Genomic DNA, 27,019 nt, shown 5'->3' with positions numbered 1-27,019 from the left:
TGTTTTGGTATTTAACCTGCTTGAGATTCTCTGAGCTTGCGTATGAAAATTGATGTTTTTATCAAATTTCAGCCATTATTTGTGTGAATATTTTTTTCTGTCCCATTCTCTCTGTCTTCTACTTTAGAGATCACATTATACTTATGTTAGACCTTTTGATATTGTCCCATGGGTCACTGGGACTCTGTTGACTTTTTGTTTTTTTAATCTTTTCCCTCTTTTTCAGATTGAATACTTTCTTTTGATTTGTTTTCAAATTCTTTCTCCTCTCAACTCCAATCTGCTGTTAAGCCCATCCAGTGAATTTTTTTATTTCTGATACTTTTAGTTCTAGAATTCCCATTTGGTTTTTTTCCCCTAGATTCTCTGGTGAGATTTTCGATCTGTTTATTCATTATGAGCATAGTTTTAATTGCTGCTTTAAAGTTCCTGCCTACTAAGTACAGCATCTAGGTTATCTTGAGATTAATCTCCATTGATTGACTTTTCTCTTGACTACAGGCCACATTTTCCCTTTTCTTCATATGTCTAATGTTTTTGATTGTATCCTGGGCAATGTGACTGATGTGTTGTAGAGTTTAGATTATGTTGTTTCTCTGAAGAATACTGATTTCTTTGTTTTAAAGGGCAGTTAATTTGACTGAACTCAAACTCCAGATTCTTTTCCTGCAGTGGGCAACAGCTGAAACCTCTGTTCAGTTCTTAGCCTTAGTTGGGCTGCTTGGACTCTGTATATATTCAGAGAGCAGCCAGAGATTTAGGCAGAGTTTATATGCAGAAATTGGAGCCACTCTTTTGTGGCTGTCTTCTTTCTCGGATTTTCCCCCTTACTTTCCAGCTTTGTAGTTGCACTGAGCTTTTTCTTCTAGTTCTTCAACCAGTAAGACTAAAGGTTTCTACCTGAGTTTTAGCTACTCAGTGCTACTGACTGGAGCCTGCTTTAGGCTGAAAGCCTGAAAGCCTGAAAAAAATGGGAGACTCATCTAGTGCCCTTCTCTTATTCCAAATGTCTGACTCTGTTTCTGCCTGCTTTTTGTTGCTCTTCAGTGTCTTTAGATATTTGGTTTTTTAAAATATTTTTTCCAACGCTTATAATGGTTGTGTGCAATAGGGTTGTTTCAATATGAGCTATTCTACCATTACTGAAAAAGAAAACTCTATCTTATGTTAAGAGACAGCTTAGGAAGTTGTACACATTCATGACCAAACAGAGGAATTTTTGTCTCTCAAGTAGTGATTATTTGTTGCATTAATAGCTATTTGGGTATAATTGGTAACGCAAACTTATAGTTCTTTTTTTTTTTTTTTTATAATTTTATTTATTTATTTATTTTTTCCCCCAAAGCCCCAGTAGATAGTTGTATGTCATAGCTGCACATCCTTCTAGTTGCTGTATGTGGGACGTGGCCTCAGCATGGCCGGAGAAGCGGTGCGTCGATGCGCGCCCAGGATCTGAACCCGGGGCGCCAGCAGCAGAGTGCACGCACTTAACCGCTAAGCAATGGCGCCGGCCCCAAACTTCTAGTTCTGATAAAGTTATGTTTATGGTAAATGATCAGTCTAAGATGGTACAGACCATGAATAAATCTTGATCTTTGTCTTTTAAGGTGAGGAACATCTAAGCCACCTTTTTGTGTTTATGTGTATTCATTTTTTATTTTTATTTTTTATAAAGCAGTATAAAAATAATATATACTGATCATAAAAAAGCCAAACAATATAGAGGTATTAGGAGTAAAAGTGAAAAGCCTCCCGTATCTTGCTTCTTTCCCCTTGGGTAAACTTCTCTTATTAGTTTGTGATTTTTTCCAGATCCTTTTCTATACATTTAATTAGGTAGGAAAGAAATTAAGATTTTATTTTTAAATGTAATTGTGTTAATTCTAGGTTTATTGTTCCTCGATTTATTTTTACAGTATTTCTTGAGATCTATCCATGTCAATACATTTTCCTCATTCTTTTTAATGGTTGAATATTAGTGTCTAGTAAGAAGTTCCATTATATATTTAACCATTTTCCTTTTGATGGGCATTTAGATTATTTCTGAGCAATCAATATTTCAAAAAATGCTGCAGTTGTATTATTTGAACATATATTTTTGAACACTTGGTGCATAGCCCTATGGGATAAGTTTCTATGAGTATAATTGCTGGACTCAAGGGAGCGCATTGACAAATCACCTGCCAAAAAGACCACTCCACTTTGTATTTTGACCAAGAGTATTGTAGAGTACTTTTCCCCTTATAGCCTTTCCATCTTTGGATATTATTCGTTTTTTAAATTTTCTCTAATTTATGTTAACATTGGAAACAAGATTTCATTTTTTGTTGTGTTTTTTCTTAATGAGGTTGAACAGTTTTTGTGTGTTTATTGAATATTTTAATCTATTTTTCTGTGAATTGTCTTTTCATATTTTTTGCCTACTTCCTGTTGGGTTGTTTGTTTTTATTATTGATTTGTCAGGTTTTCTTTGTATATTATTGATATTGATCCTTTTTTTAATATATATTTTACTATATTTTCTCTTGGTCTTTACTTTTATTTACTTGTCTTTACTTTTATTTATTGTATTTCACAATACTGAAATTACAGTTTTTAAATCTGGGGCTAGCCTAGTGGCATACTGGTTAAGTTTGTGTGTTCCACTTCGGTGGCCCGGGGTTCACGGGTTCGGATCCTGGGCGCGGACCTACACACCACTGATCAAGCCATGCTGTGGCAGGCATCCCACATATAAATTAGAGGAAGATGGGCACGGATGTTAGACCAGTGCCCATCTTCCTCAGCAAAAAAGAGGAGGATTGGCAATGGATGTTAGCTCAGGGCTAATGTTCTTCACCAAAAAAAAAAAAAAAAAAAAAAAATTAAATCTACTTCTTTTTTCCTCAGTATTTAAAAAATATAGTTATGACCATAATATGTGTACAATCAAGATTATTACATATACATTTCTCTATATTATAAACCTTATATTTTAAAAAATAATTTTAATTATAGTATAAGCCACCCTTTAATTTTTTTTTTTTTTTTTTTTTGGTGAGGAAGATTGGCCCTGAGCTAACATCTGTTGCCAGTCTTCCTCTTTTTGCTTGAGGAAGATTGTCACTGAGCTAACATCTGTGCCAATCTTCCTCTATTTTGTATGTGGGATGCCACCACAGCATGGCTTAATGAGTGGTGTGTAGGTCTGCACCTGGGATCTGAACCCGCGAATCCCAGGCCGCCAAAGTGGAGCGTGTGAACTTAACCACTATGCCACCGGGCCGGCTTGCATTCTTTAAACATTTTGATGAAATGAAAATATGTCTCCTACCCATATAGCTGATGCCCCAAGATTGTTGATGAACATTCATCTTTAAAAAGTATATTTTATAAAATTTGATTTATCAAGAATCGAAAGGGGTAGAGTAGGGGAGAAGGGAATCAGTGTAGGTATGTTCTGACATTTCCTAAATATCCGTGAAGACCTAAGGGCTTATAAGGTAGCCCTCTTCTGGACTCAACTGAATTCTGGACTAAGGTAGACTTATCTAGGGGAAGTGATGGCCTTTTTGGAGAATTTAGCGAGAAATGAACTGTGGAATCAAATCTCATGAAATTCTATTGATGACATGGTTCTGGATCTGGGATGTGTTCCTTTGGTAAACACAAGTGATCTATAACCTTCTTCCTTCCCAGTGTGTGGCGAGTATGGGCTCTGTAGTTCCCAAAGCAGACCTTCTTGGGTGTGTATGAGCCTAGAGGAAAAATGAAGAAGCTTGTGGAGATTTGTGGGTTGCCCATTGTTCCCTGGAGAAGACTGTGCTGACAAGTTCTTTTAGGGAGAGACTCAGGGAAATAGTAAAGGTTAAATGAAATTGTCTTCCTGCAATTAGAGCATAAAAGGTGAGAAGAGACGCTATAAACATGGATGTGGAGGCTCTGGTTGCACATCTTTTTTTTTGCTCAGTTCAGTGAGAGCGTCTTGTGAACCTCCTAAGTGGTAGGCACTGTGCTAATAAGCATCATTGATACGAGATCGGTCAGACTGTGTCTGCCTGAAGACCATCTTAATTTGGGAGACATGACGTTTAAGCTGAATCTTTTTTTTTTTGGTGAGGAAGATCAGCCCTGAGCTAACATCCATGCTAATCCTCCTCTTTTTGCGGAGGAAGACCAGCTCTGAGCTAACATCTATTGCCAATCCTCCTCCTTTTTTTTTCCCCCAAAGCCCCAGTAGATAGTTGTATGTCATAGTTGCATGTCCTTCTAGTTGCTATATGTAGGACTCGGCCTTAGCATGGCCGGAGAAGCGGTGCGTCGGTGCGCGCCTGGGGTTCCGAACTCAGGCCGCCAGTAGCGGAGCCCGCTCACTTAACCGCTAAGCCACGGGGCCGGCCCTAAGCTGAATCTTGATGGATGCAGAGCACTGTCTCATGAGTAACAGATGGGCCAGGTATTCCTGCAGGGTGAATAATATGAGCAAAAGTGTAGCATATCTCCTATTAGGCTCTTTCAAGTGGAGAGAAGGTAGTCAGTTGAATATTTAGTGATTTATATTTTCATACTACGTACTTGTGGTTTTATTTAATATTAGCTGTCATGAAATTGATATATTTATATCCTCATTTGTGTTATACTAAATATAAATCTAATTTATTAACAATGAATATAAGATTTGAAATTCTTTGCCTTTCTTATGGAAAGGCAAATTCCAAATATTAAGAGTAATTTAAATTATAAATAGAAAATTTTACATTGTTAAAAGGTTAATGACACTTAAATAGTTTTTTTTTTTTTTTTTGGTGGGGAAGATTGGCCCTGAGCTAACATCTGCCAATCCTCCTCTTTTTGCTGAGGAAGACTGGCCCTGGGCTAACATCCGTGCCCATCTTCCTCCATTGTATATGGGACACCGCCACAGCATGGCTTGACAAGTGTGAGCCTGGGATCCGAACCCGTGAACCCCGGGCCCCTGCAGTGGAGTGTGCGTGCTTAACCGCTTGCGCCACCGGGCTGGCCCCAAATAGTTTTGTTTTAATATGACCATTTATAGGACTTTTATACCACAATGACTGTGTGTCTACAGAAGTGTATGCTTTTATTTGGATAATTTAAATTTGGGGGGGGTGGATTTTTTTCTTCTTTTTTTTTGGTCTTGACCAGATGCTATGTAGTTAACATAAATGCTGTAGCAGAGCAGCTCTTTGAAAATAGTAAACTGAAAGTACTCAGATATTCACTCCTGGCTCATCCATGGTGCCTTTGGGTTGATCTTTTGTCCCACTGAGTCCAGAGTATTGTGTCTCAGCCTTGCAGGCTTGTGGGTACAAGGGATCTCCCTTTTCTTACTGAGCCTCCTCTCAGTGGCATGGCTGCTGTCCTCCCAGCCTACGTTTCTGTCATACAGGGAAAATGATTAGACTTGATGTACAAATGAAGTGGAAATTTTATCTCAGGACTTAGTTGTCTGTTTTGGCATGGAGAGCTTTAGATGAAAGCCATGTCCCTTGTACCTCAGCAGACTAAGCTCTTAATTATGTTTTCTTAAGGGTGGTGTTATGGTAGACGTCACTTGAAATTGGCAATGAATTGTTTCTACACCACTAGGAAATATGCTGTGCAGATGAGATGAGTGAGGAGACTAGGTTAGAGGCTAAATCCAGTGGCTGTTTAAAGTTTTCATATTTTGTGGGGTCTCGGACTGTCTTTCAAAACACACACACATACAGTTTCTTTCATGTGTCACTTAATTTAGTTGTGTCTCTGGTTTGTGGAGGAATGGAAATAAGGTTAAGTGAGGATGGGACAGGTGAGTCTTGGGAAAGTATGATGATAAAATTTCATGTCTTCTTTTGCCTCTTTAGGTTGCACAGAGGATTTTCTGGGCAGTAATTTTGAAACCACTGCAAGTAAATGAAGCACTTGCCCATTTCTCAGAGAGTTCATAGTAATGGTAGAGGTGAGATTACCTTGAGCTTGAGCTAGGAGGAATAAATGTGTCATGGAACCCATTACTGTCCTTCTTTGAAATAGGCTCTGAGCTATTTGCTTTGATGACTTTAAAGCCAGACAAAAATGCAGTTGAAGTTGTTCTATTTGGGTAGGTATTTGTTTATGCTGTAACACAGAAATTAGAGTAGATGCCCTTAGAAGTTGAGAAATCTCAGATTATTCTCTAAATCTGGGCCCAGCCTATTTGGCCATTCGCAGATAACCAGGGCTATTTGAAAATGGGCTGCAATCCATTTATACATTTTAGTCAACAAATATTTAGTAAGTGCCTACCAAGTGCCGGACTCTTCTAAGCTGTTGCATTTGTGAATATTCTACATAAACCACAGAATAAACAAGAGAGAAAACCTAATAGAAGTACAGGCTTGGGGCCGGCCCTGTGGCGTAGCGGTTAAGTGCTTGGGCTCCGCTGCTGGTGGCCTGGGTTCGGATCCCGGGCGTGCACCGACACACTGCTTGTCAGGCCATGCTGTGGCCGTGTGCCACATAAAGTGGAGGAAGATGGGCATGGATGTTAGCTCAGGGCTAGTCTTCCTCAGCAAAAAGAGGAGGATTGGCATGGATGTTAGCTCAGGGCTGATCTTCCTCACAAAAAAAAAAAAAGAAGTAGTAGTACAGGCTTATTCAGCTAATTTTTTTTTTTTTTTTTTTACTAAGTACCTGTTAGAAATGGGACACTGCCATGTGCTCTAGATCAGTGATTCTAACTGAAGGAGTATTGATGTGGTGTTGGTTATAAAATGAATAGGAAGTTATTTGTCACTAAAGTATTAAAAGTTTACGAATGATTTACTTATAAATTAACCAGGTTAGTTTCAGGGTAATGCCTATAATAGTTTTTGCAAATGATTTATTTTAAATTAACCAGGTCCAATTTAGTGCAATGCCTATAATAGTTTAGATTTCATACACTTGTGTTCTCTATGTTTTCTTGAGTAGGAGAGTCGTAGGGTTGCAGCCATTGTAGTTTGGGAAGTTGTAGGTGTCCGTGCTCTGCCATCAGGCATGTACTATGGTGGAAAATTGGTTGAGAATTCATTGTTCTAGGGGTTAAAGAGATGAATGAGACATCTGGTCAGTGTCCTTCTAGTTCTTTCTGTTCAGAGGAATGGATAAGACTGCAGGTACCTGTAGTACAAGAGAGAAAGTAAGGTGGTGTCTTGAAAAATACTTAAAATAAAACTATAGGAGAGGGCCGGCCCCATGGCTTAGCGGTTAAGTGCATGCGCTCCGCTGCTGGCAGCCCGGGTTCGGATCCCCGGCGACCACCGCTTCTCCGGCCATGCTGGGGCCGCGTCCCACGTACAGCAACTGGAAGGATGTGCAGCTATGACGTACAACTATCTACTGGGGCTTTGGGGGGAAAATAAATAAATAAAATCTTTAAAAAAAAAAACAAAAAACTATAGGAGAGAAGACTGACAGTGATAATGTGTGTCTGTCACATGGAAGTTGAACTCAGGATTCACTTGTTGAGCCCTTACTGTATGCCCAGGAGCTCTGCTAGCTGTTGAGTTACAATGATGAATGGGGTGCTCCTGGTCTTAGTGTTCATTAAATGCTATTTGGATCTGACTCTGGGAGAGAGGGGGTATTTATTTACTTATTTTTATTTTTTGTGAGGAAGACTAGCCCTGAGCTAACATCTGTTGCCAATCCTCCTCTTTTTTACTGAGGAAAATTGGCCCTGGGGTAACATCTGTGCCCATCTTCCTCTACTTTATATGGGACGCCGCCACAGCATGGTTTGATAAGCGGTGTGCAGGTCCGCACCTGGGATCCGAACTCATGAACCCCGGGCCACGGAAGCGGAGCGTGCGAACTTAACCACTACGCCACCGGGCCAGCCCTGGGAGGTGATATTTGGGTTGGTGGTTTGGAGGCAGGGGAGGAAGAAGGTGGTACTTGCACAGGGCCTTGAAGGATGAGTAGCCCTTAGGCATTTGGAGATAGAGACAGAGCAGCATCAATAGCATGATCATAGGGTCTTTTCTGAGACTGTCAGGTGTGCTTTCTGACTTAATTGCAGGCTTCCTGAAGTGAGTGAAGGCTGAGCAGGGAAGTTGGTGCCAGACTGAGGTCAGCTGCTTTGAGGAGTTTATGGAGCTACCAAGAATGCTTCCTTCGCAGGATAGGGGATAGCCCTGAAATGTTCACCTGAATCTCTGTTGGTAAGGTTGCTTTCCTCCTACTTAGCTATTCTGTGGCCTTAAGGTATTTTAAATTCTTTTTTTCTGAATTGTTTGAAAATAAGTTTTACCCCTAAATACTTCGGTGTTTATTTAGGTAAATACACCTAAATAACATCCTAAAAACAAGGATGTTCTCTTACATCACCACGATGTAATTATCAAAATCAGGGCCTTATTCAGACTTCGCCAGGTGTTTCATTGGTACATTTTACCTCATTTATGGAAGTGAACTTGTCTTCATTCAGTATATTCTTTTTGGCAACTTGCTTTTTTATATTCATAAATTTGAAAAGAAATCCAGAAAAGTATAAGAATAATAAAACTAGCATTCATGTCTCCCACCGCTCAGAAATGCCAACGCTGTTGGCATTTGGTCATGAGTGCTTCAGGTCCTTACACTGTCCTTCAGTGGCCCTGCTTCTTCTGGCTACCTGTTACCTCTCCAACCTCATCTTTCCTCACTCTCTGTCCTTCCTACTGACTCTGCTCCAGCCACGTGGCCTCCTTGCTATCCTGTAAGCATAGCAGGTACACTCTCACCTCTGGGCTTTCGTTCAGCACACTATTGAATACCTTTTATTCCCAGCCAGAGCAAATAGATCCATTGGAAAAGTTACTTCATCAGTTAAGTAGTGGGTAATATTTAATTCATTGGGTCATTCGTTCAACAATGACTTGCACATTTCTTATGTGCCAAAACTTTGAGGAAGAGAGAGGAAAGCTGGAGGGGGTTAGGAAAACACACAAAGATGAATAATTTATCTCCTGGACCTCAGGAGGACACTTAGTTATAAGAATGGATTGTCCTGGATACTTCAAGTAAAGAGCATTATTGATTGTTCATGGCCCAGCTTAAATATTTTTAGATCTACCATAACGTTGACAACTCTTTTTCCAAACAAAATTTCAAGTAAGTCGTATTTTTTGATGCGGTGATTCCTTTTCCAAGGTTCCTATTGGATTTGGGGATTTAAAAAAATCAACATATATGATTAAATAAAGAATCTGTTTTGAAACTTAATGTGAAAAGGTATTTTAATATGTTTTCTAAGGTATTAAAAGTTAAATCACATCAGTTACTCATTAATTTTCTTTATTGAAAAACATAATATGGTAGAAACTTAAGATCATTCCAGACTGTTTAGACTTAGTATGGTCATCATTTTTGAGTCATAAGGAGATAGCAATGAAAAGTTTTGTTTAATGTTGATTTTTTTATTTTATTTTATTTTTTTGGTGAGGAGACTTGGCTCTGAGCTAGGATCTGTTGCCAATCTTCCTCTTTTTGCTTGAGGAAGATTGTCCCTGAGCTAACATCTGTGCCAGTCTTCCTCTGTTTTGTATGTGGGATGCCGCCACAGCATGGCTTGATGAGCGGTGCTTAGGTCCACACCGAGGATCCAAACTCGTGAATCCCAGGCCGCTGTAGCGGAGTATGTGAACTTAACCACTATCCCCCCGGGCCAGCCCCTGTTTAATGTTGATTTTTAAATGAAATTTGATTTTTCACAGCCAGAACACTAAGGAATACTAATTCTCTATAACTACTAGTTCTTGATGAATTTTCACAACTACTCTCTGTATTAAGGCAGCTGGGACCCTTATTTAAAAAATTATAAAGAGTCATTTTGGTGCTTTTTTTTTTTTTTAAATAAATTTCAAAACCAGTACACGCTAGGAAAAATTAAAACCAAGTAAAAAAAAAAAAAAAAAAAGTGAGAAGTCCTCCCTTACAATAGCCTTCTCACTCCTGAAGGAACCACGATACAATTTGGCATGTGGCCTTTCATCCTTCCAGACATGGTTCTGTGCATATACAAACAAATACATATATATATACAGCTTTTAAAAACCACAATAATGGAATCATATTCTTATATATTATTCAATGGCTTGCCATTTTCATTTATGGTATTTTTCCATGTCAGTTCATATCTCCTTTCACAATTACATACACTTTATTTCATTGTATGGATATTCCATAACTTATTTAACTATACCCTGCTGAAAGACATTAAGTTAGTTCTAATTTTTCACTGTTAATTCTTCCTGTTTTATAGGCAAAAAGCCTAGTACTTGGCAAGACAGAGTGGCTTAGCCAGAGTTGCACACTTCCTAAGATCTGGTGATACAGGGTCTGTGACTCCCATAGTCCGACTGAATGCCTAACGCCATCTGATGAGATGCTGGGTGCTATATAAGTGAAGTGAAGTGAACACAGTCCCTGCCTTTAGGGAAATTGCACAGTATGTGATGCAAAACCCTCACTGCCCTTGAGGGCACTCATTAAAGCAGTGTGTATGCTCCAAGTAAGAGGCTTAGTAGGGTGGCCAAGAGCAGTGTGTGGTACAAGTGATGTCAGTACTCCAGACAGAGTGGTGCCTTTGGGATTCTTTAATTTGAAGGGAGAAGATGTGTTGATCTGAAAACTGAATGATGTTCCTGGTGTTTCTTTTGGAACATGGGCTTAGTGGTGAGTACAGGACAATTCAGAAAGATTGCTGGGAGACAGGAGGGTTGTTGAGAACTTATTCACTGGGAATGTGTTATGTGAGTAAGCAGAAAGGAGGACAGTATCATCAGAAACATCCAGCAAAGCCCGTGGAGGCCAGGATGCTGCTGCGTTAGTCACTATTTAGTGATTACTGTCCTGAGCTGGTGCCAGTCCTGGAATTTCTAACCTGGGATGGAATCACTATCTGAGACATCAGTTTGAAGGAGGCTCTTGGGCAGCAGGAGGAGGAGCTGGGGAAGGCAACATATCCAGTCCAGCGCAGAAGACAGGCTTTGCTGCTCAAAACACAGCTCTGGCATTTGGGGCAGCTCTGCCATCTTGTGGAATAAATGCTCAGTGATTTCTGTGAGGACTGAGCATGGAGATGCACACTAGGGGATAGCCTTGGCAGAATTGCTCTCCTTCCACTTGGCTGTTCTGTGGCCTCAAAGTATTTTTCCTGCATATATATTTTTTTTCCCTGCATATATATATTTTTTTCCCTGCATATATATATTTTTTTTTTGTGAGGAAGATCAGCCCTGAGCTAACATCCGATGCCAGTCCTCCTCTTTTTTTGCTGAGGAAGATTGGCCCTGAGCTAACATCCGTGCCCATCTTCCTTTACTTTATATGGGACGCCGCCATAGCATGGCTTGACAAGCAGTGCATTGGTGCGCACCTGGGAACCGAACCTGTGAACCCTGGGCCACCGAAGCGGAGCGAGTGCACTTAACCGCTTGCACCACTGGGCCAGCCCCTCCCTGTGTATATTTTTAAGAAGTTTTTATTTTGAAATAATTTCAGACTTATAAAAAAGTTGCAGAAATAGTACAGAGAATTTCTTTATACCTTCAACCAGATTCCCCAGTTGTTAGCAGTTTACCATGTTGACTTTACTCTATTTTTTTTTTTTTTATTTTTTGCCCCCAAAGCCCCAGTAGATAGTTGTATGTCATAGCTGCACACCCTTCTAGTTGCTGTATGTGGGACTCGGCCCCAGGATGGACAGAGAAGTGGTGCCTCGATGCACACCCGGGATCCGAACCCGGGCCGCCAGCATCGCAGCGCGCACACTTAACCACCAAGCCACAGGGCCGGCCCTACTGTATTTTTTTAAAGTATTTTTTCTGAATTGTTTGAAAATAAGTGGTGGACTTTTACCCGTAGATACTTCAGTGCATATTTCTTTAAAACAAGGATGTTCTCTTACATTACCACAATATAATTATCAAAATCAGGACCTTATTCATACTTCATCAGTTCCTTTAATAATGTCCTTTATAGCAAAAGTGGGAAAAACATTTTTTTTCTGGTCACGATCAAATCCAGGATGACACATTGGATTTAATTGTCATGTTTCTTTAGTCTGTTTCATCTGAAACAATTCTTCAGTCTTTTGTCTTTCATGACCTTGACATTTCTGAAGAATATAGTGTCCCTCAGTTGGGGTTTTCCGATGTATCCCCATTATTAGATTTAGGTTACTCACTTTTAGCAGAAATACCACGTAAGTGATGTGTCCTTTTCAAGTGCATTCTATTAGGAGGCACATGATATCTGTTTGTCCCATTTGTTGGTGATGTTAACTTTGATCACTTGGCTAAGGTGTTATCTGCCAGCTTTCTCCACTGTATAGCTATTGTTTTTCTCTTTATAATTAATAAGTTTCTTGTGAGGATACTTTGAAACTATGTAAATATCTTCTTTCTTCATTAAACATTCATTTACTATTTTAACATCCATTGATATTTCTTTTTTTTTTTTTTAAAGATTTATTTATTTATTTTCCCCCCAAAGCCCCAGTAGATAGTTGTATGTCATAGCTGCACATCCTTCTAGTTGCTGTATGTGGGACGTGGCCTCAGCATGGCCGGAGAAGCGGCGCTTGGGTGCACGCCCGGGAGCCGAACCCGGGCCGCCAGCATTGGAGAGCGCGCACTTAACCGCTAAGCCACGGGGCCGGCCCCATTGATATTTCTTTCTTTTTTTTTTTGGTAAGAAAGATTAGCCCTGAGCTAACATATGTTGCCAATCTTCCTCTTTTTTTTTTTTTCCCCCGCTGAGGAAGATTGGCCCTGGGCTAACATCTGCGCCCATCTTCCTGTCATTGTTATTTCTTGCCTGAAACAATTTTTACTCTGATGACTGCCAAATGATTTCTAACTTTCATCATTCCTCCTACATCTATTGGTTTGTATTCTGTTGTAAGAAAGAGCTTTCCCTTCTTTGTTATTTTATTTATTTATATCCACATGGACTCATGGATTCTTATTTTGTTCTATGGGTTATAATCTGTTTCTATCACTATTTATTTTAATACCCATATTGTCCCACATTTGGCCAATGGGAGCCCTTCAAACTGGTTTCTGTGTCTTCATCATTCTTTGAGCACTTCTTTACTTTCTGGCATAACAAGATATTCCAAGCTCATCTTGTACTTACTCAACTCTGGATTCAGCTATTTCTCCAAAAGGCCCTGATTTCTTTTAAGTGGAGAATTATATTTAGAAACTAAGACCTGAGTGCTGGATGTGCTCTTTGGTCCTTGGGTATACAGAGAAAATTTGGAAGTTCTTCTTTACCACCTGCCTTCCTAGCCTAAGCCCCTCTGCGGAGGTAACCACTATCAATAGTTTGATTTTAGGGTTGGCCCAGTGGTGTGGTGGTTAAGTTTACACATTCCACATCGGTGGCCCAGCCAGTTTGGATCCTGGGCGCAGACCTACTCACTGCTCATCAAGCCATGACGAGGCAGCATCCCCCATAGAAGAACCAGAAGGACCTACAACTAGGATATACAACTATGTCCTGGGGCTTTGGGGAGAGAAAAAGAAAAAAAAAAGAAAAGGAGGAAGGTTGGCAACAAATGTTAGCTCCGGGACAATCTTCTTCTTCAAAAAAAGTTTGATTTCTATCTTCTAGTTTCCTTTCTATGCATTTTTGTAATAAATGTCTTTTTTCCCAGCTATAACCATGCATGGGTCATACAGTGTGTACTGGACAACTAACTGTTTTCACTTAACAGTATATCTGGAGAGTATCCATATGAGTAAATACAGAGCTACTTCATTCTTTTAAATGGCTGATTAGAATTACATAAAGCAGACTTCCCATAATTTATTTAACTGTTCCTCTATTTATGGACATTTGGTTATTTATTTTTTTATTCTAAGCATTTGACTGGACTTGTTATGAATATTTAAATCTCTTCATGTCTCTCTGATTGGTTTTTGTTGCTTCAAAGCTGAGAAAATTATTCCTTCACAGATGTGAAAAATGTTTTATATATTATAGTATTTGAAGTACATGTCAAAAAAGTATTAAACTATTGGAGTCATGTGGTGTCATTGCTGACAAGAATTCCAGCTGTATTGGGGTTGCTGCTGAGCGAACGCAAGACAATGAAAAGTGACCCTTATATTCTGGCTGGAGAAGTGACAAATAACAGGGTCCAGGAGCAGATCCGAGGTGCTAAAGATGAGGTGCAGCAGATAGTCATTTGTGCCAGGAATTGATAGCATGTGGTCCCTGAGAGTCAGGGCCATCTGGATGCCTTCCTGCACATGGAGTGAGCTGGGTCTGGACGGAAGTGAAGACTTGGCTGAGCCAGGGAGTGATGGCAGGGAGAGAGCACAGCATGAGCAGAGGTGTGAGCTATGAGAGTGTGAAGCAGTTGCTGGGGCCAGCATTTGGCTGGGGCAGCTGCTGAGACGTCATTGTGGATTACTGGGAGATGAGTTTGGAAAGCAAGATGGTACTTAGATTGAATGGGCTTAGAATGCCGGACTGCATACTGCCAACCAGACTGAATACAACTATCAGAGTCATGTGTGAGGTTTGAGGTACTGGCAATGGGTATACAAAAAATGGGTTAAACAGGGCATTTATTTCTAAGCCACATTTCAGAAAACATAGTTTAAAAACTTTTTTTAGTATAAAAGTAACGTATGCTTATTGTGAAAGGGAGAGTGTAAAGCCTTACCCAAGTATACAGGAGATGAAGGCACTGCTGATCCTACTCTACATTATCTATTGCTGTGTAACAATATTGCCACGAGCATAGTGGCTTAAAACAACACATTTATTTTCTCACAGTTTCTGTGGGTGAGGAGTCCAGGCACAACTTAACTGGGTCCTCTGCAAGGCTGCAATCAAGGGGTTGGCCAGGGCTGCATTCTCATCTGAAAACTCTACTGGGGAAGGATCTGCTTCCAGGCTATCAGACTGAGGGCCACAGTGTTTTGCTGGCATTCTCAGTTCCTTGCCACATGGGCCTCTCCATAGAGTAGCTCACAGCATAGCAGCTTCTTTCATCAAGCCAGCAAGGGAGAGCGACTACTAGTAAGACGGACATTACAATCTTATGTAACATAATCATGAAAGTGACTTATTGTCACTTTTGCCATATTCTGTTAGAAGCAAGTTACAGGTCCTGACCACACTGGAGGGGAGGAGATTACACATGGGTGTGAAGACCAGGAGGCAGGGATTATTAGCAGAATCTGATAGTCTTTCCCCCTGGCCCCCCAAAAAAGTGAAGAAAATATTCTTTAGTAGAGTTATGGTTATTAGAAGCAAATTCAAATTCTGTGGACTATTTTTCTCTGCATATACCAATGCGTAGTAGTAGTTTGGGAGAGACAATAGCAAAGGGTGACTCTTGGGATTTTGGGCTTGGGAGCCCAGGAAAGAGCACTATGCTTTGTCTTGATTCCTACAAACAAAAATCTGTTAAACATGAAAAAGAGCACAGGGCACTTAAATGGTAATTCTAGTGACTACAGTCATGCGCTGCATAATGATGTTTCTGTCATTGATGGACCACATATACAACGGTGGTCCCATAAGATTAGTACCATATAGCCTAGGTGTGTAGTAGGCTATACCATCTAGGTTTGTGTAAGTACACTCTATGGTGTTCATACAATGAAATCACCTAATGTCTCATTTCTCAAAATGTAACCCCATTGTTAAGTGATGCATGACTGTACTTGCAAATATTGATTTCCATACTACTTTCTAAAATGGGAATAAATTGGTATCAGTAGTTTACCGTCTGCCCCTAGGGTAATTCAGTTACCCTTAGCTTTTGAACCAGGTTCCCTCAAGGATTTAATTTACGTATTTTCTGCCCTCTGTCTCCTAGTAATTGCTCCCATGTTGTCAAGGACCAAGAGTGGATGATGTCACTAAGCTGGTACCATCAATGGTATATGTTCCAAACGGACTGTCCTTTCATTGGCAAATACATACCTGTGTGTGAGACTTGAGATTTACGTAGACTGTGGCCCAGCAGGCCCTTTTGGCAACCAGCGGCTCTCCTAGTTTCTTTTTTTTTTTTTTTTTTAAAGATTTTATTTATTCATTTTTTCCCCCCAAAGCCCCAGTGGATAGCTGTATGTCATAGGTTCACATCCTTCCAGTTGCTGCACGTGGGACCCGGCCTCGCGCTGGACGGAGAAGTGGCGCCTTGGGGCTTGCCCGGGATCCGAACCCGGGCCGCCAGCATCAGAGCGCGCGCACTTAACCGCTAAGCCACGGAGCCGGCCCTCTCCTAGTTTCTTGACCATGCTTCCATCACCATGTTTCTGTTCTGGGGAGGAGTATAATGTAAAAATATTAAAGAGTTGTGTTGTTCTTTCTACTGTGAAAATAATATGGCTATTATAACATATTAGAAAGTATGGAAAAGTAGAAAAAACTGACTTTTTACTTGAAATCTCATAACCAAAAGATTGCCATTGTTTACATTCTTAGAATTTTGAAAAATAATATATTTTATATATTATTCTTATAGATAATTTTATGTTTTGCTCATAAGATTTCTTCTGTGGGTTCTCTTGAGTATAGTTATGCTGTGCTTATCGGTTTTTAATTTTCCTTTTAAAATGTAAAACATTTTTGCTGGTTGCATCATTTTATTTTTCCTATTGTGCTTTTATTAACTACTATTAATACTTTAGTGTTTGATTAATAAAGTGGGGCAATTAGATGTTAAAATTTTGCAGGTTGTGCCACTGATACATGGACCCCTGGTTGGGATTATGCATTACTTTGTTTTAAGCGAATAACTATCAGGTCATTGAGAACCGTGAAGACAACTAATGTTCAAGTAACCGGTTGCAGTTAATAATGGGTTTTCTCTTCTATTACGTCATGGAAACATGTAGGAGCCTTGTGAAATAGGTATTTTATTCACATTGATGATTAGGAGACAGTCTTGGAGAGGCTCATTCTCGTGTTTGATGTAGTAGCACACTAAGATAAGTAATGTAAGAGAAGTAGAGAATGGAGCACATTCCTTATTTCGGTATTTTAGAATAAGGAATGAACAGAACCATTATAATACGTATATTTTATATACATATATATGAAATACATTAGAAAGGGACAGATGATACAAGATTTATTTTCCGTGACGTACTTATGGGAATTCAGAGAAGACAGGACAGAATCTTTTCTACTGAGAGACCAAGAAGAAAGCATTGTGCAAGGAGGTGGCATTTGAAGGATGAATAGGGTTTGGTTTGCATGTAGGAGAGGTGTGCCAAGCAGAGGGAACCACATGGCCTACACTGGCTGAGCTGTAGCCTTCATTGTGCACACAGAGGGCTTGTTTTGGCTTTCATATGGGAAGATTAGGATAAAATTGTGAAGTCTGGAAAATTTTTCATATCTTTAAAAATTTGTTGGGTTCAAAAATAAAGTAGTGCAGTTTGTAAGACCTTCATGAAAAAGGAAGAGTTACTTACATTTTGGGTGTTTAAATATCTTTTTTGCTGTTGTTTTATTTTAATTTAACATACCCTAAATATTTTCTCATCATTAAAAAGCACAAACATTACTTTATTACTATGTAATATTTTTAATCTACTTTTTGTTTTGTGTGTCTCAAATTATAGTTAATTGTGTAATTTATCAGATTTTGTCACAGGCTATTATCCATAACTGATTTATACCCTATTTGCTGCTTCCCTCACCCTGATACTTGTGTTGATTGTTTTTTCCAGACAGTGTGAGGTAGATTACCGACAGGCTTCTGATCAGAAGGGCTTTGTTTGTATATCAGTGATTTATACTTCACTGAGTTGAGTTTATGGGGGAATCTTACTTCAGGAACTTCCATGGTTGAAGATTCATAATGCACAAATCTCTTCTTCTTTTGATGTTTACTTTTTCAGACAAAATCCAGCAACTTATTTTGTCTTATTAATATTGCCAACTGGAAAAAAGCTCTTGGTTTGGCCAGAGGCTTTGTGACAGTGACCCCTGGCAGTGTCTTCTCTCCTCAGGAGTTCCTCTGCTCACCTGAGCCTCTGTGATCCTAGTACTGCCTCTCAGAGGCAGGTGGCCCACCTGAGTGCCAAACTTGCTCACCTTTGGAGGTCCAGCTGCTCCCACCTTCTGCTTAGCTGTGGGGAATCAAGGATTTTGTTTTTGGCAAGAGGAGATTTAATCCTGCCAAACTACACTTATATCCTTTTGAGAGGCTTACTGCATTGGTAGACTGTCTTAGTCTGTTCGGGCTGCTATAACAGGATACCATAGACTGGGTAGCTTATAAACAACAGAAGTTTATTTCTCACAATTCTGGAGGCTGAGAAGTCCAAGATCAAGGCCCCAACAGATTCAGTGTTGGTGAGGGCCCACCTTCTAGTTCATAGATGACCATCTTCTCACTGTAACCTCACAGAGTGGAAGGGGCAAGGGAGCTCTCTGAGGTCTCTTTTATAAGGGCACTAGTCCCATTCATGAGGGCTCTGCCTTCATGACCCAATCACTTCCCAAAAGACTTACCTCCAAATACCATTACATTGGGGATTAGATTTCAACATATGAATTTTGGGGGGCACAGACATTCAGTCTATAGCACCATGAGACCAGACATTTCTTTATTTCAATAGATAGTTGTTTTTTTTTTTAATAATTTTATTTATTTATTTTTCCCCCAAAGCCCCGATAGATAGTTGTATGTCATAGTTGCACATCCTTCTAGTTGCTGTATGTGGGACACGGCCTCAGCATGGCTGGAGAAGCTGTGCGTTGGTGCGCGCCCGGGATCCGAACCCCGGGCCGCCAGCAGCGGAGCGCGCACACTTAACTGCTAAGCCACGGGGCCAGCCCCTCAATAGATAGTTTGACCATATCTCTCCTGAAATCTATCTGTGGACAACAAGGAGATAGATGTATGAGCTCATTGGTAGTCTAGATATATGAGCTCATTGGTAGTCTGCATAGATGAAATTGAATTGGCTAAGGCAACTCTACCCAGAAAGTGTAGACTAACTGATTGGTGTCAGCCTGAAGGCTATTCCAAAGGCTGTCCTACCGGATATCTTTTCAATAACTTGGATAAAAACCTAAGAATGTATAGGATTACAGAATCAAGAATTATGAAATTCTTGGACTAAAATAGATGGAGTTTATTAGGTATAAATGTAACTTCTAACGTATAGTTGACAAAACTATTTGGGGAAAACAAAAACGTACTTTAATTCATATTTTAAAAAGATGGACAACGCCAAGTTTAGAATTTGGGTGGACGAAGATTGGTGCTATCCAGCACCATATAATGTGATTATTAAAAAAAAAAAATCTTTGGCTACATTAGTAAAAGTAAAATATCCTGAAAGGTGGGGGTAAAATCCCCACTGAATAGCCATACTAACAATCTTGTGGCTGGTTTTGGATTTCACATTTTTGGAAGGATGTAGACAAAACTAAGTGCTTATAGAGTGATGTTTCTCCCAGCCAGAGCTGATGAGGGCTGGTCCGAAGAGTGGTTCACCTTGGTTGATAATTATAATAGCTGTTCGCAGGCATGTACCATAAATGAATAAGCCTGTTTACCAAGATGTATTTTGTATCTGAAATGGCCTGCTTTTTGCCAGACACATATATTAGCTATAGCCCTCTCTCCAACTCTTTGAAATAGGTGATATTATTCCCTTTTATAGATGAGAAACTGGATAATCAGAATAGTTAAAAGACATGCACAGCTTATTTATACAGCTAATGAAGGGTACAGCTGGGATTTAAAGTTGGGCTGTTTCTTGGGGCCGGCCCCGTGGCTTAGCGGTTAAGTGCGTGTGCTCCACTACTGGTGGCCAGGGTTCGAATCCCAGGCACGCACCGACACACTGCTTCTCCGGCCATGCTGAGGCCGCGTCCCACAAACAGCAACTAGAAAGATGTGCAGCTGTGACATACAACTATCTACTGGGGCTTTAGGGAAAAAAAAGGAGGAGGATTGGCAATAGATGTTAGCTCAGAGCCGGTCCTCCTCAGCAAAAAGGGAGGAGGATTGGCATGGATGTTAGCTCAGGGCTGATCTTCCTCACAAAATAAAATAAAATAAAATAAAGTTGGGCTGTTTCCATTATGCCATACTGCCTCTGGCATGAGCGTGCAGTGAGGCTGGGGGTGGTGGGGACTTCTGCTCTTCTGCTTATAAGCAGGTTAATGCCTGAAAGGCTGTTCATAAGTCTCATTTGTTCATAAGTCCAAAATGATACTGTAGTAAGAGCCAGTATTTATTGAGCGCTTGTTACATGCCAGAGACACTTTCTAGGCTCTTTGCATATAATTTATATAATTCTCACAACTCAATGAAGTTGTTGCCATTATTGTCTCTACCCTGCGCATAAGGAATCTGAGACGGGAGGAATAAGTAGAGGATCCAGGATTTGAATCAGGCTGTTCAGCTGAAGAGCTCACAATTTTTTTTTTTTATAATTTTATTTATTTATTTATTTTTCCACCAAAGTCCCAGTATATAGTTGTATATCATAGCTGCACATCCCTCTAGTTGCTGCACGTGGGACGCGGCCTCAGCATGGCCGGACAGTCGGTGCGTCGGTGCGCACCAGGGATCCAAACCCGGGCCGCCAGCAGCGGAGCGTGTGCACTTAACCGCTAAGCCACGGGGCCGGCCCTGAAGAGCCCACATTTTTAACCACTACCCTGTCTTTGCTTATGCCTTGTGTGTGTGTACACAAGAGTGCAAAGTTTTTGAGTAGAGAGAATGGTAATTCTTCATGGAATTGGTTCAAAGTTCTCATTATTTTCAACTCTTAAATTTTTTCTTTTTATTCAAGGATGCTTGTATTTTAGTATTCTTCTTTTCCCTTATAAATAAGTTTATCACAAACCAGGGCTTTAAACACCAACCAAAGGATGACTGAGTTTACTGTAGCTGAACTTGACTGCTGCAGTCCTTAAGTGGTGGCAGGCAGTGTTGATGTTCCCTGACCTCGCAACTTAGCTTTGTTCACACAGTGGTAGGTGGAGTTGTCTGCAATGACTTTTGAAAGACTGTCTGTCATATGGAAAAGGAATTATTAGATCGAACCATATGAAATGACCAGTATTTAACCTTTCTTAACCTACAAAAATGGCCAATTTATATGGTTCAAAAATTCCAGGGAAGCCATTTGTATTTTGTTTTAAGAAAGAATTGTGGGATATATTGGAAGTTTGAGTTTTGAATTTCTCCACTGACATGCTTTTCTTGTACAACTCCTTATCTAAGAAGTATGTATTCCATTTTACTTTATGTTACTTTTTTTCTCTTAACTGCTCTCTTAACTGATTTGAGCCTCTTTCTTATATCTCTTGTCATGGATAGAAAGTGATTTTATTTTTTTATTTTTATTTTTTTGTTTTTTTTTGGTGAGGAAGATCAGCCCTGAGCTAACATCTGATGCCAATCCTCCTCTTTTTTTTGCTGAGGAAGATTGGCCCTGGGCTAACATCAGTGCCCACCTTCCTCTACTTTATATGGGATGCTGCCACAGCATGGCTTGACAAGCGGTGCATCGGTGCGGGCCCGGGATCCGAACCGGGAAACCCCGGGCCGCCGCAGCGGAGCGCGTGCACTTAACCGCTTGCACCACCGGGCCGGCCCCTAGAAAGTGATTTTAAGGCATTCTGCTTTGGAGTGTGTATATGTGTAATTTTTTACTTGTTTAAATTGCCTGTATAACAGCATCCATCAGATCATCAAGCCTACCAGTTTCACAGTCATACCCTGGTGCTGATTTTGAAATGTAGAGTATGATTTAGGTTGAGTTTAAGAATTTTTTTTATTCCTTTTGATTATGGAATGGTACTTGTAAAAGTATTCATAATATTTACCAAAAGTTCAGCATGCTATCTGCTTCTGATGGAAATTGCATCAGAATTGTATCATCTCATTTAGGAAAAATTTGGTTCAGTAAAGAAAGGATAATCTTGGGTGACCTAATGTGTAGAGTAGGAGTGACTTGAGTTTAAGGTGATTACTCTCACTGGGGTGAGGGCATTGTGAAGGGAGTCTTCAATAAACTCAGTTTCTAACATAGGTGAAGTCCTTGTGACAGCTTTCCTTTTTGTCGTTAATGCATGACAGACCATTGCCTTCTGTTTATTTGGTTTTGGGCTCAAACTTTTTTTGTTCCTTTGAATTTGATCAGTCTTCTGAGTTCTCATACCTTCCAGCTCCATTCAGTTTTTTTTTCCTTACAGTCTCTGAGTTCTTTTGATGAAAGTACATGGTGTGAAATCTCAAAAACTCAATACTAAAACCTTTGTAACAGTTACCCTCTGCTTGTGCAAAAGCTGTTGTAAGATCCCTTAGGTTTCATAAAGAGATCCCACCAGGATACTCCCTACTTATCCTCACAGACAGGTATAAGGATGGTGGTAAGTCTGAATCTGGTCCAACTCATGAATGATAAGTGCTGGGTTGGAATCCCTGACTTTTTAAGGATTTTCCCCTGTTCTTCCCCCAAAGTCTGAAACCCTGAGAACTTATATGGCTGCTTTTAAAAACAACAACAGCAACAGCAACAACAAAAAAACATGCTGATCTAGTCTTTCAAAAGATGAATGATAGTTGAGTCTCTGTTATTTACCCTGAAGTTGTATCATTCTCTCCAGATAGTAATCTTGGGAGGTAATGGCAGTCTGATTGATGTCTGCAGCTGCATATGCGTGCTACTCTTTCACTTTCTATTGACTTGTATTAATGCATGTACTGTAATAACTAGGATAGTCACAAGGGATCTTTGTTTTTGTTTTTTCAGTAACAAATACTTTTAAGAAAACAGATGACTTTGTGACATCTAAAGCACCAACTGTCGACCTAGACCACAAATTTAGGTGCAAGGTTGTGGATTGTTTAAAATTTTTCCGCAAAGCCAAACTGTTGCACTATCACATGAAGTATTTCCACGGAATGGAGAAGTCACCAGAGCCAGAGGAGAGCCCAGGAAAGAGACATGTCCAGACGAGGGGCTCTTCAGCTTCAGACAAGGCCAGCCAGGAGAGCCTGACCAGGAAGCGAGTCTCTGCCAGTTCCCCAAGTAAGTATTTTAGTTCTGTGTTGTATCTGTATCCTGGAGGTCTCTACTGCTCAGGTCACAGTGCTTACGTTTCTGACACAGAGAACAGGTGTTAGGTTGGTCTCGTCCAGTTGAATCCTAAAAGATTGAAAATGATAAGTGATCCTCAGGAGTTGCATCATGGAGCTATGGCCCTCCTAGAGGAAGCAGAAATACCTATCATTCTTACCTCGGCCTCTTGCTGCTTAAGTTACCTTGAGAAAGTTACTTAGCCTTTGAGGGCCTTGGTGCTCCTAGTATGAAGTGAGGACAGTCAAGGAAAAGGGAGCTCCTTCAGAAGCCAGCAGAACGCATGCTCAGAACAGCATGGTGAAGTCATCCCATCCTCCAAACCTATGCCCCATCCCTGCTAGCAGGACAAAAGAACAAAACAACTAAAAGGTAAGATGTGATTTTCCTGTGAGGTTCAAATTTGAGTCTGATTTCATCATAATTACAACTGAAGATATTCCTAACAGCACTGTTTATTTTGCATAGAAACTACAATGGTGGTAGTAAGGATTACCATAAAATCTCACGTTCATGTTCTAGTATAGACAGAGAACCTTTTTGGAGATTTTTTCTAAAACTTACAGAAGCTGAAAAATTACTTGTTTCTGGAGAATTTCAAAAGAATTAATGAGTTTTTGATAAATTCTACAAGCTTCCCAGCTTTTTTTTTTTTCTTTACCTGAAACTATGTATTTTTTGGCTTATAGCTTTTCCCTTAAAATAAATTGGTATTAGATGGTATATGGAACTTATGAGGCATCTGACAGTCTTCCTAAGGAAATATAAAGTCAGGTTTCAGGACATTGGGGCAGGACTATGCAGACTAAGGTGATCTCTGACCCTATGAGAGGTCAGTCCTCAGCTGTGCTGTGAAGACGTAATGTGTCAATGTCCACGTGGAGTTTGTCATAGTCATATGTGCTGCATTATCCTTTAGAAATACAACGTGAGCCACATGTAACTTTTTCTAGTAGCCACATTTTAAAATGTAAAAAGAAACATGTGAAATTACTTTAAATAATATATTTTATTAACTCAATATATCCAAAAATACTAGCATTTCAGCATGTAATCAGTATAAAAATTTCTAGTGAGCTATTTTATGTTCTTTGTCTTGTACTAAGCCTTTAAAATCCAGTATGTATTTTACACTTACTGAACATTTCAATTTAGACCAGCCACATTTGAGATGTTCAGTAGCTGCATATGGCTAGGGTCACTGTATTGGACCCCGCAGCTCTGTTACCCTCAGCTGTAGGCAGTCTAGCTGTGCACTTGGTGAGCCCAAGCATTGAGCTAAAAATTGCTGCCTAAGGAAGGGCAGCTGGCCAGTAATCACCAAGGAGAAGACTCCCTGTGGGCTGCAGGGCATGGCAGCACTTACCACCTTAATGACTTCACCAGAGTCCTGCTCAGGTACCCACCAGTGGATGGATGTCTCTCAGAGCAGGCTGATAGGGACCGGATAGTAGTAGACTGATGGCTCAAGGCCAGTTGCCAATTACTTATTTAAAATGAAGTCCATAGCTATCAAAACTCCTCCTTTCCTCTGTCTAGGTCAGACCTTGTGTGGGAAGAGAAAGTTGCTTATTGAGCACTGAATCTCAGAGCTCTGGAGTTAGAAATGCCTCAAGCTAAAATAGATTGACTTGTTCATTTAACAGCTATTTATTGAACACCTGTTATGTGCCAGGTTCTGTTCCGGGCACTATAAAAGAGCCCCAAGTCCCCTTCTGCCTGATGCTCTCTTGGTTGTGGATATTCCTGGCACAGAGAAGAAAGGACTGGCCCAGTTCTCAGATGAGAGCATTCTCTCACCTGGGCAATGCTTGTTTCATTTAGGGCCAAGTGCTGATCCTTAGGGATGTCAATGTCTATTACTGGCCAGTCCTACTGGCTTTGGTGGCCATCCTGTGTCTTAGGTGAGTTTATATCTCTCTGCCGTTGAATACATGGTTAATTCTGGGAGCAAGCTTATTTCCTAGAACTTGAGGGACCTGTCACTGAGATCCTCCCCTACCCCCATGACCTGGCCTAGATCTCACCCGGAGCAGCTAGATCTCACCTAGACTAACCCAGCTGCCTGGGTGTCACTGGGTGACTTGTTAAAAATCCAGATATACTGGGCCCTGCTTTCCAGACATTCCAATTCAGTGCCTCTGAGTTTAGAATCTGTAATTTTTGTACTCCCCACTTCCGCATATATAAAAGTGACATATGATTGCTGTAAAATCAATACAAAAGAATACTAAGGGGAAAAGGTCTCCCTCCGCTTGGCACCTCCACCCCCCTTGTAGATGTAGCTATTTTTTAACAAATGCTTTTATAACTTTTCAGATATTTTCGTGCATATCCAAACACATATATGTCTAAATAGAAAATTTTACACAGTTGGTATCATATGCAACTTGCTTTTTTCATTAAAGATATCTTTCCATGTCAGTATAGATATATGGCTCTGCCTCATTCTGACAGTTGTCATTATCTTATTGTAGGGTATACTGTACTTTATTATTATTATTTTTTTTTTTTTAAATAATTTTTTTCTTTATTTTTCCCCCAAAGCCCCAGTAGATAGTTGTATGTCATAGCTGCACATCCTTCTAGTTGCTGTATGTGGGACGCAGCCTCAGCATGGCCGGAGAAGCAGTGTGTCAGTGGGTGCCTGGGATCCGAACCTGGGCCGCCAGTAGCGGAATGCGCGCACTTAACTGCTAAGCCACAGGCCGGCCCCCAATCCTCTTTTTTTGCTGAGGAAGGTTGGCCCTGAGCTAATATCTGTGCCCATCTTCCTCTACTTTGTATGAGACGCCGCCACAGCATGGCTTGACAAGTGGTGCGTCAGTGTGCTCCCGGGATCCGAACCTGTGAACCTCGGGCAACCAAAGCGGAGCGCGCGCATTTAACTGCTTGCGCCACCCGGCCGGCCCCTGTACTGTGCTTTAAACATTCTTCCTACAAAAAACTTATATTTTACTGATTTTTTTTCACTCTTATCAAGTGCTAAAGCAAAGTAAACCTCCCCAAAGATTAATTTGCCCTGTACGTGAATTCATGGGATAAACTCCTGGAGGCTGGATTTGCTTGGGCAAAGGAAATGCAGATTTAAACTTCTGATGGATGATGCCAAATCACCCATCAAAAAGTTTGTCCCAGTTTGTGATCTCCTTCCAACTGGTTATGCGTGTCAGTTTCTTTACATTCTTGTCAATATTATCGAGTTTTAAATGATTGCCGGTCTCATAGGCAAAACATATTTCAGTGATTTTAGTATTTTATTTAAAAAATTCTGGACTATTTTAAACATACAGAAAAGTATACAATATTATGTAGTAAACATGCATGAATCCATCCCCCCAGACTTAACAAATGTTAACGTTTTGCCCTATTTTCTTCAGATTTTTTTTAAGGGAAACAAAACATTAGGATGAAGTAGAAACCCCCTAAATTGCCTTTCCTTTCTTGTCCCTTATACTTACCCAAATATGTGCATATATGTTGAGAAATAATATGTAGTATTTTGAGTGTTATATTAGCATTTATATTGATAAATAATAGAGCATTTTGTGTGTTTTTAAAATATGCATGGGGGCTGGCCCCGTGGCGTAGTGGTTAAGGCGCGCACTCCGGGGCTGGCGGCCCGGGTTTGGATCCCGGGTGCGCACCGATGCACCGCTTGTCAGGCTGTGCTCTGGCGGCATCCCACATAAAGGAGAGGAAGATGGGCACAGATGTTAGCTCAGGGCCAGTCTTCCTCATCAAAAAGAGGAGGATTGGCATGGATGTTAGCTCAGGGCTCATCTTCCTCACAAAATAAAATAAAATAAAATACGCATGAATAATATATCATACATACTCTTTTGGAAGTTGCTGCTTTTGTTCAGCATTATCTTTGAGCTTCATCCAGGTTGAAACCTATAGGTAGATCTCATTGATTCTTTAGCTGGTGGATAGTATTGCAT

The 27,019-nt window shown here is 40.3% G+C and overlaps 1 protein-coding gene across 3 annotated transcripts in view; it reads left to right on the top strand.

The window, feature by feature from the left end:
• Positions 1-27,019, top strand: part of PHF20 (PHD finger protein 20) — a 151,034-nt gene that overhangs the window by 79,849 nt on the left and 44,166 nt on the right. For all 3 annotated transcript variants that reach the window (XM_087445337.1, XM_087445335.1, XM_004430452.3), the window contains one exon: positions 22,749-23,027. In XM_087445337.1, coding sequence (XP_087301463.1) covers positions 22,749-23,027 — 279 coding nt within the window. The remainder of the gene's footprint in view (positions 1-22,748; positions 23,028-27,019) is intronic.

This window comes from Ceratotherium simum, chromosome 21 (assembly GCF_057802395.1).
Source record: "Ceratotherium simum simum isolate JZ-2026a chromosome 21, ASM5780239v1, whole genome shotgun sequence".
NCBI lineage: Eukaryota > Metazoa > Chordata > Mammalia > Perissodactyla > Rhinocerotidae > Ceratotherium > Ceratotherium simum.
The sequence above is the reverse complement of the archived record's forward strand: the minus strand, read 5'-3'. Positions and strand labels throughout refer to the sequence as shown.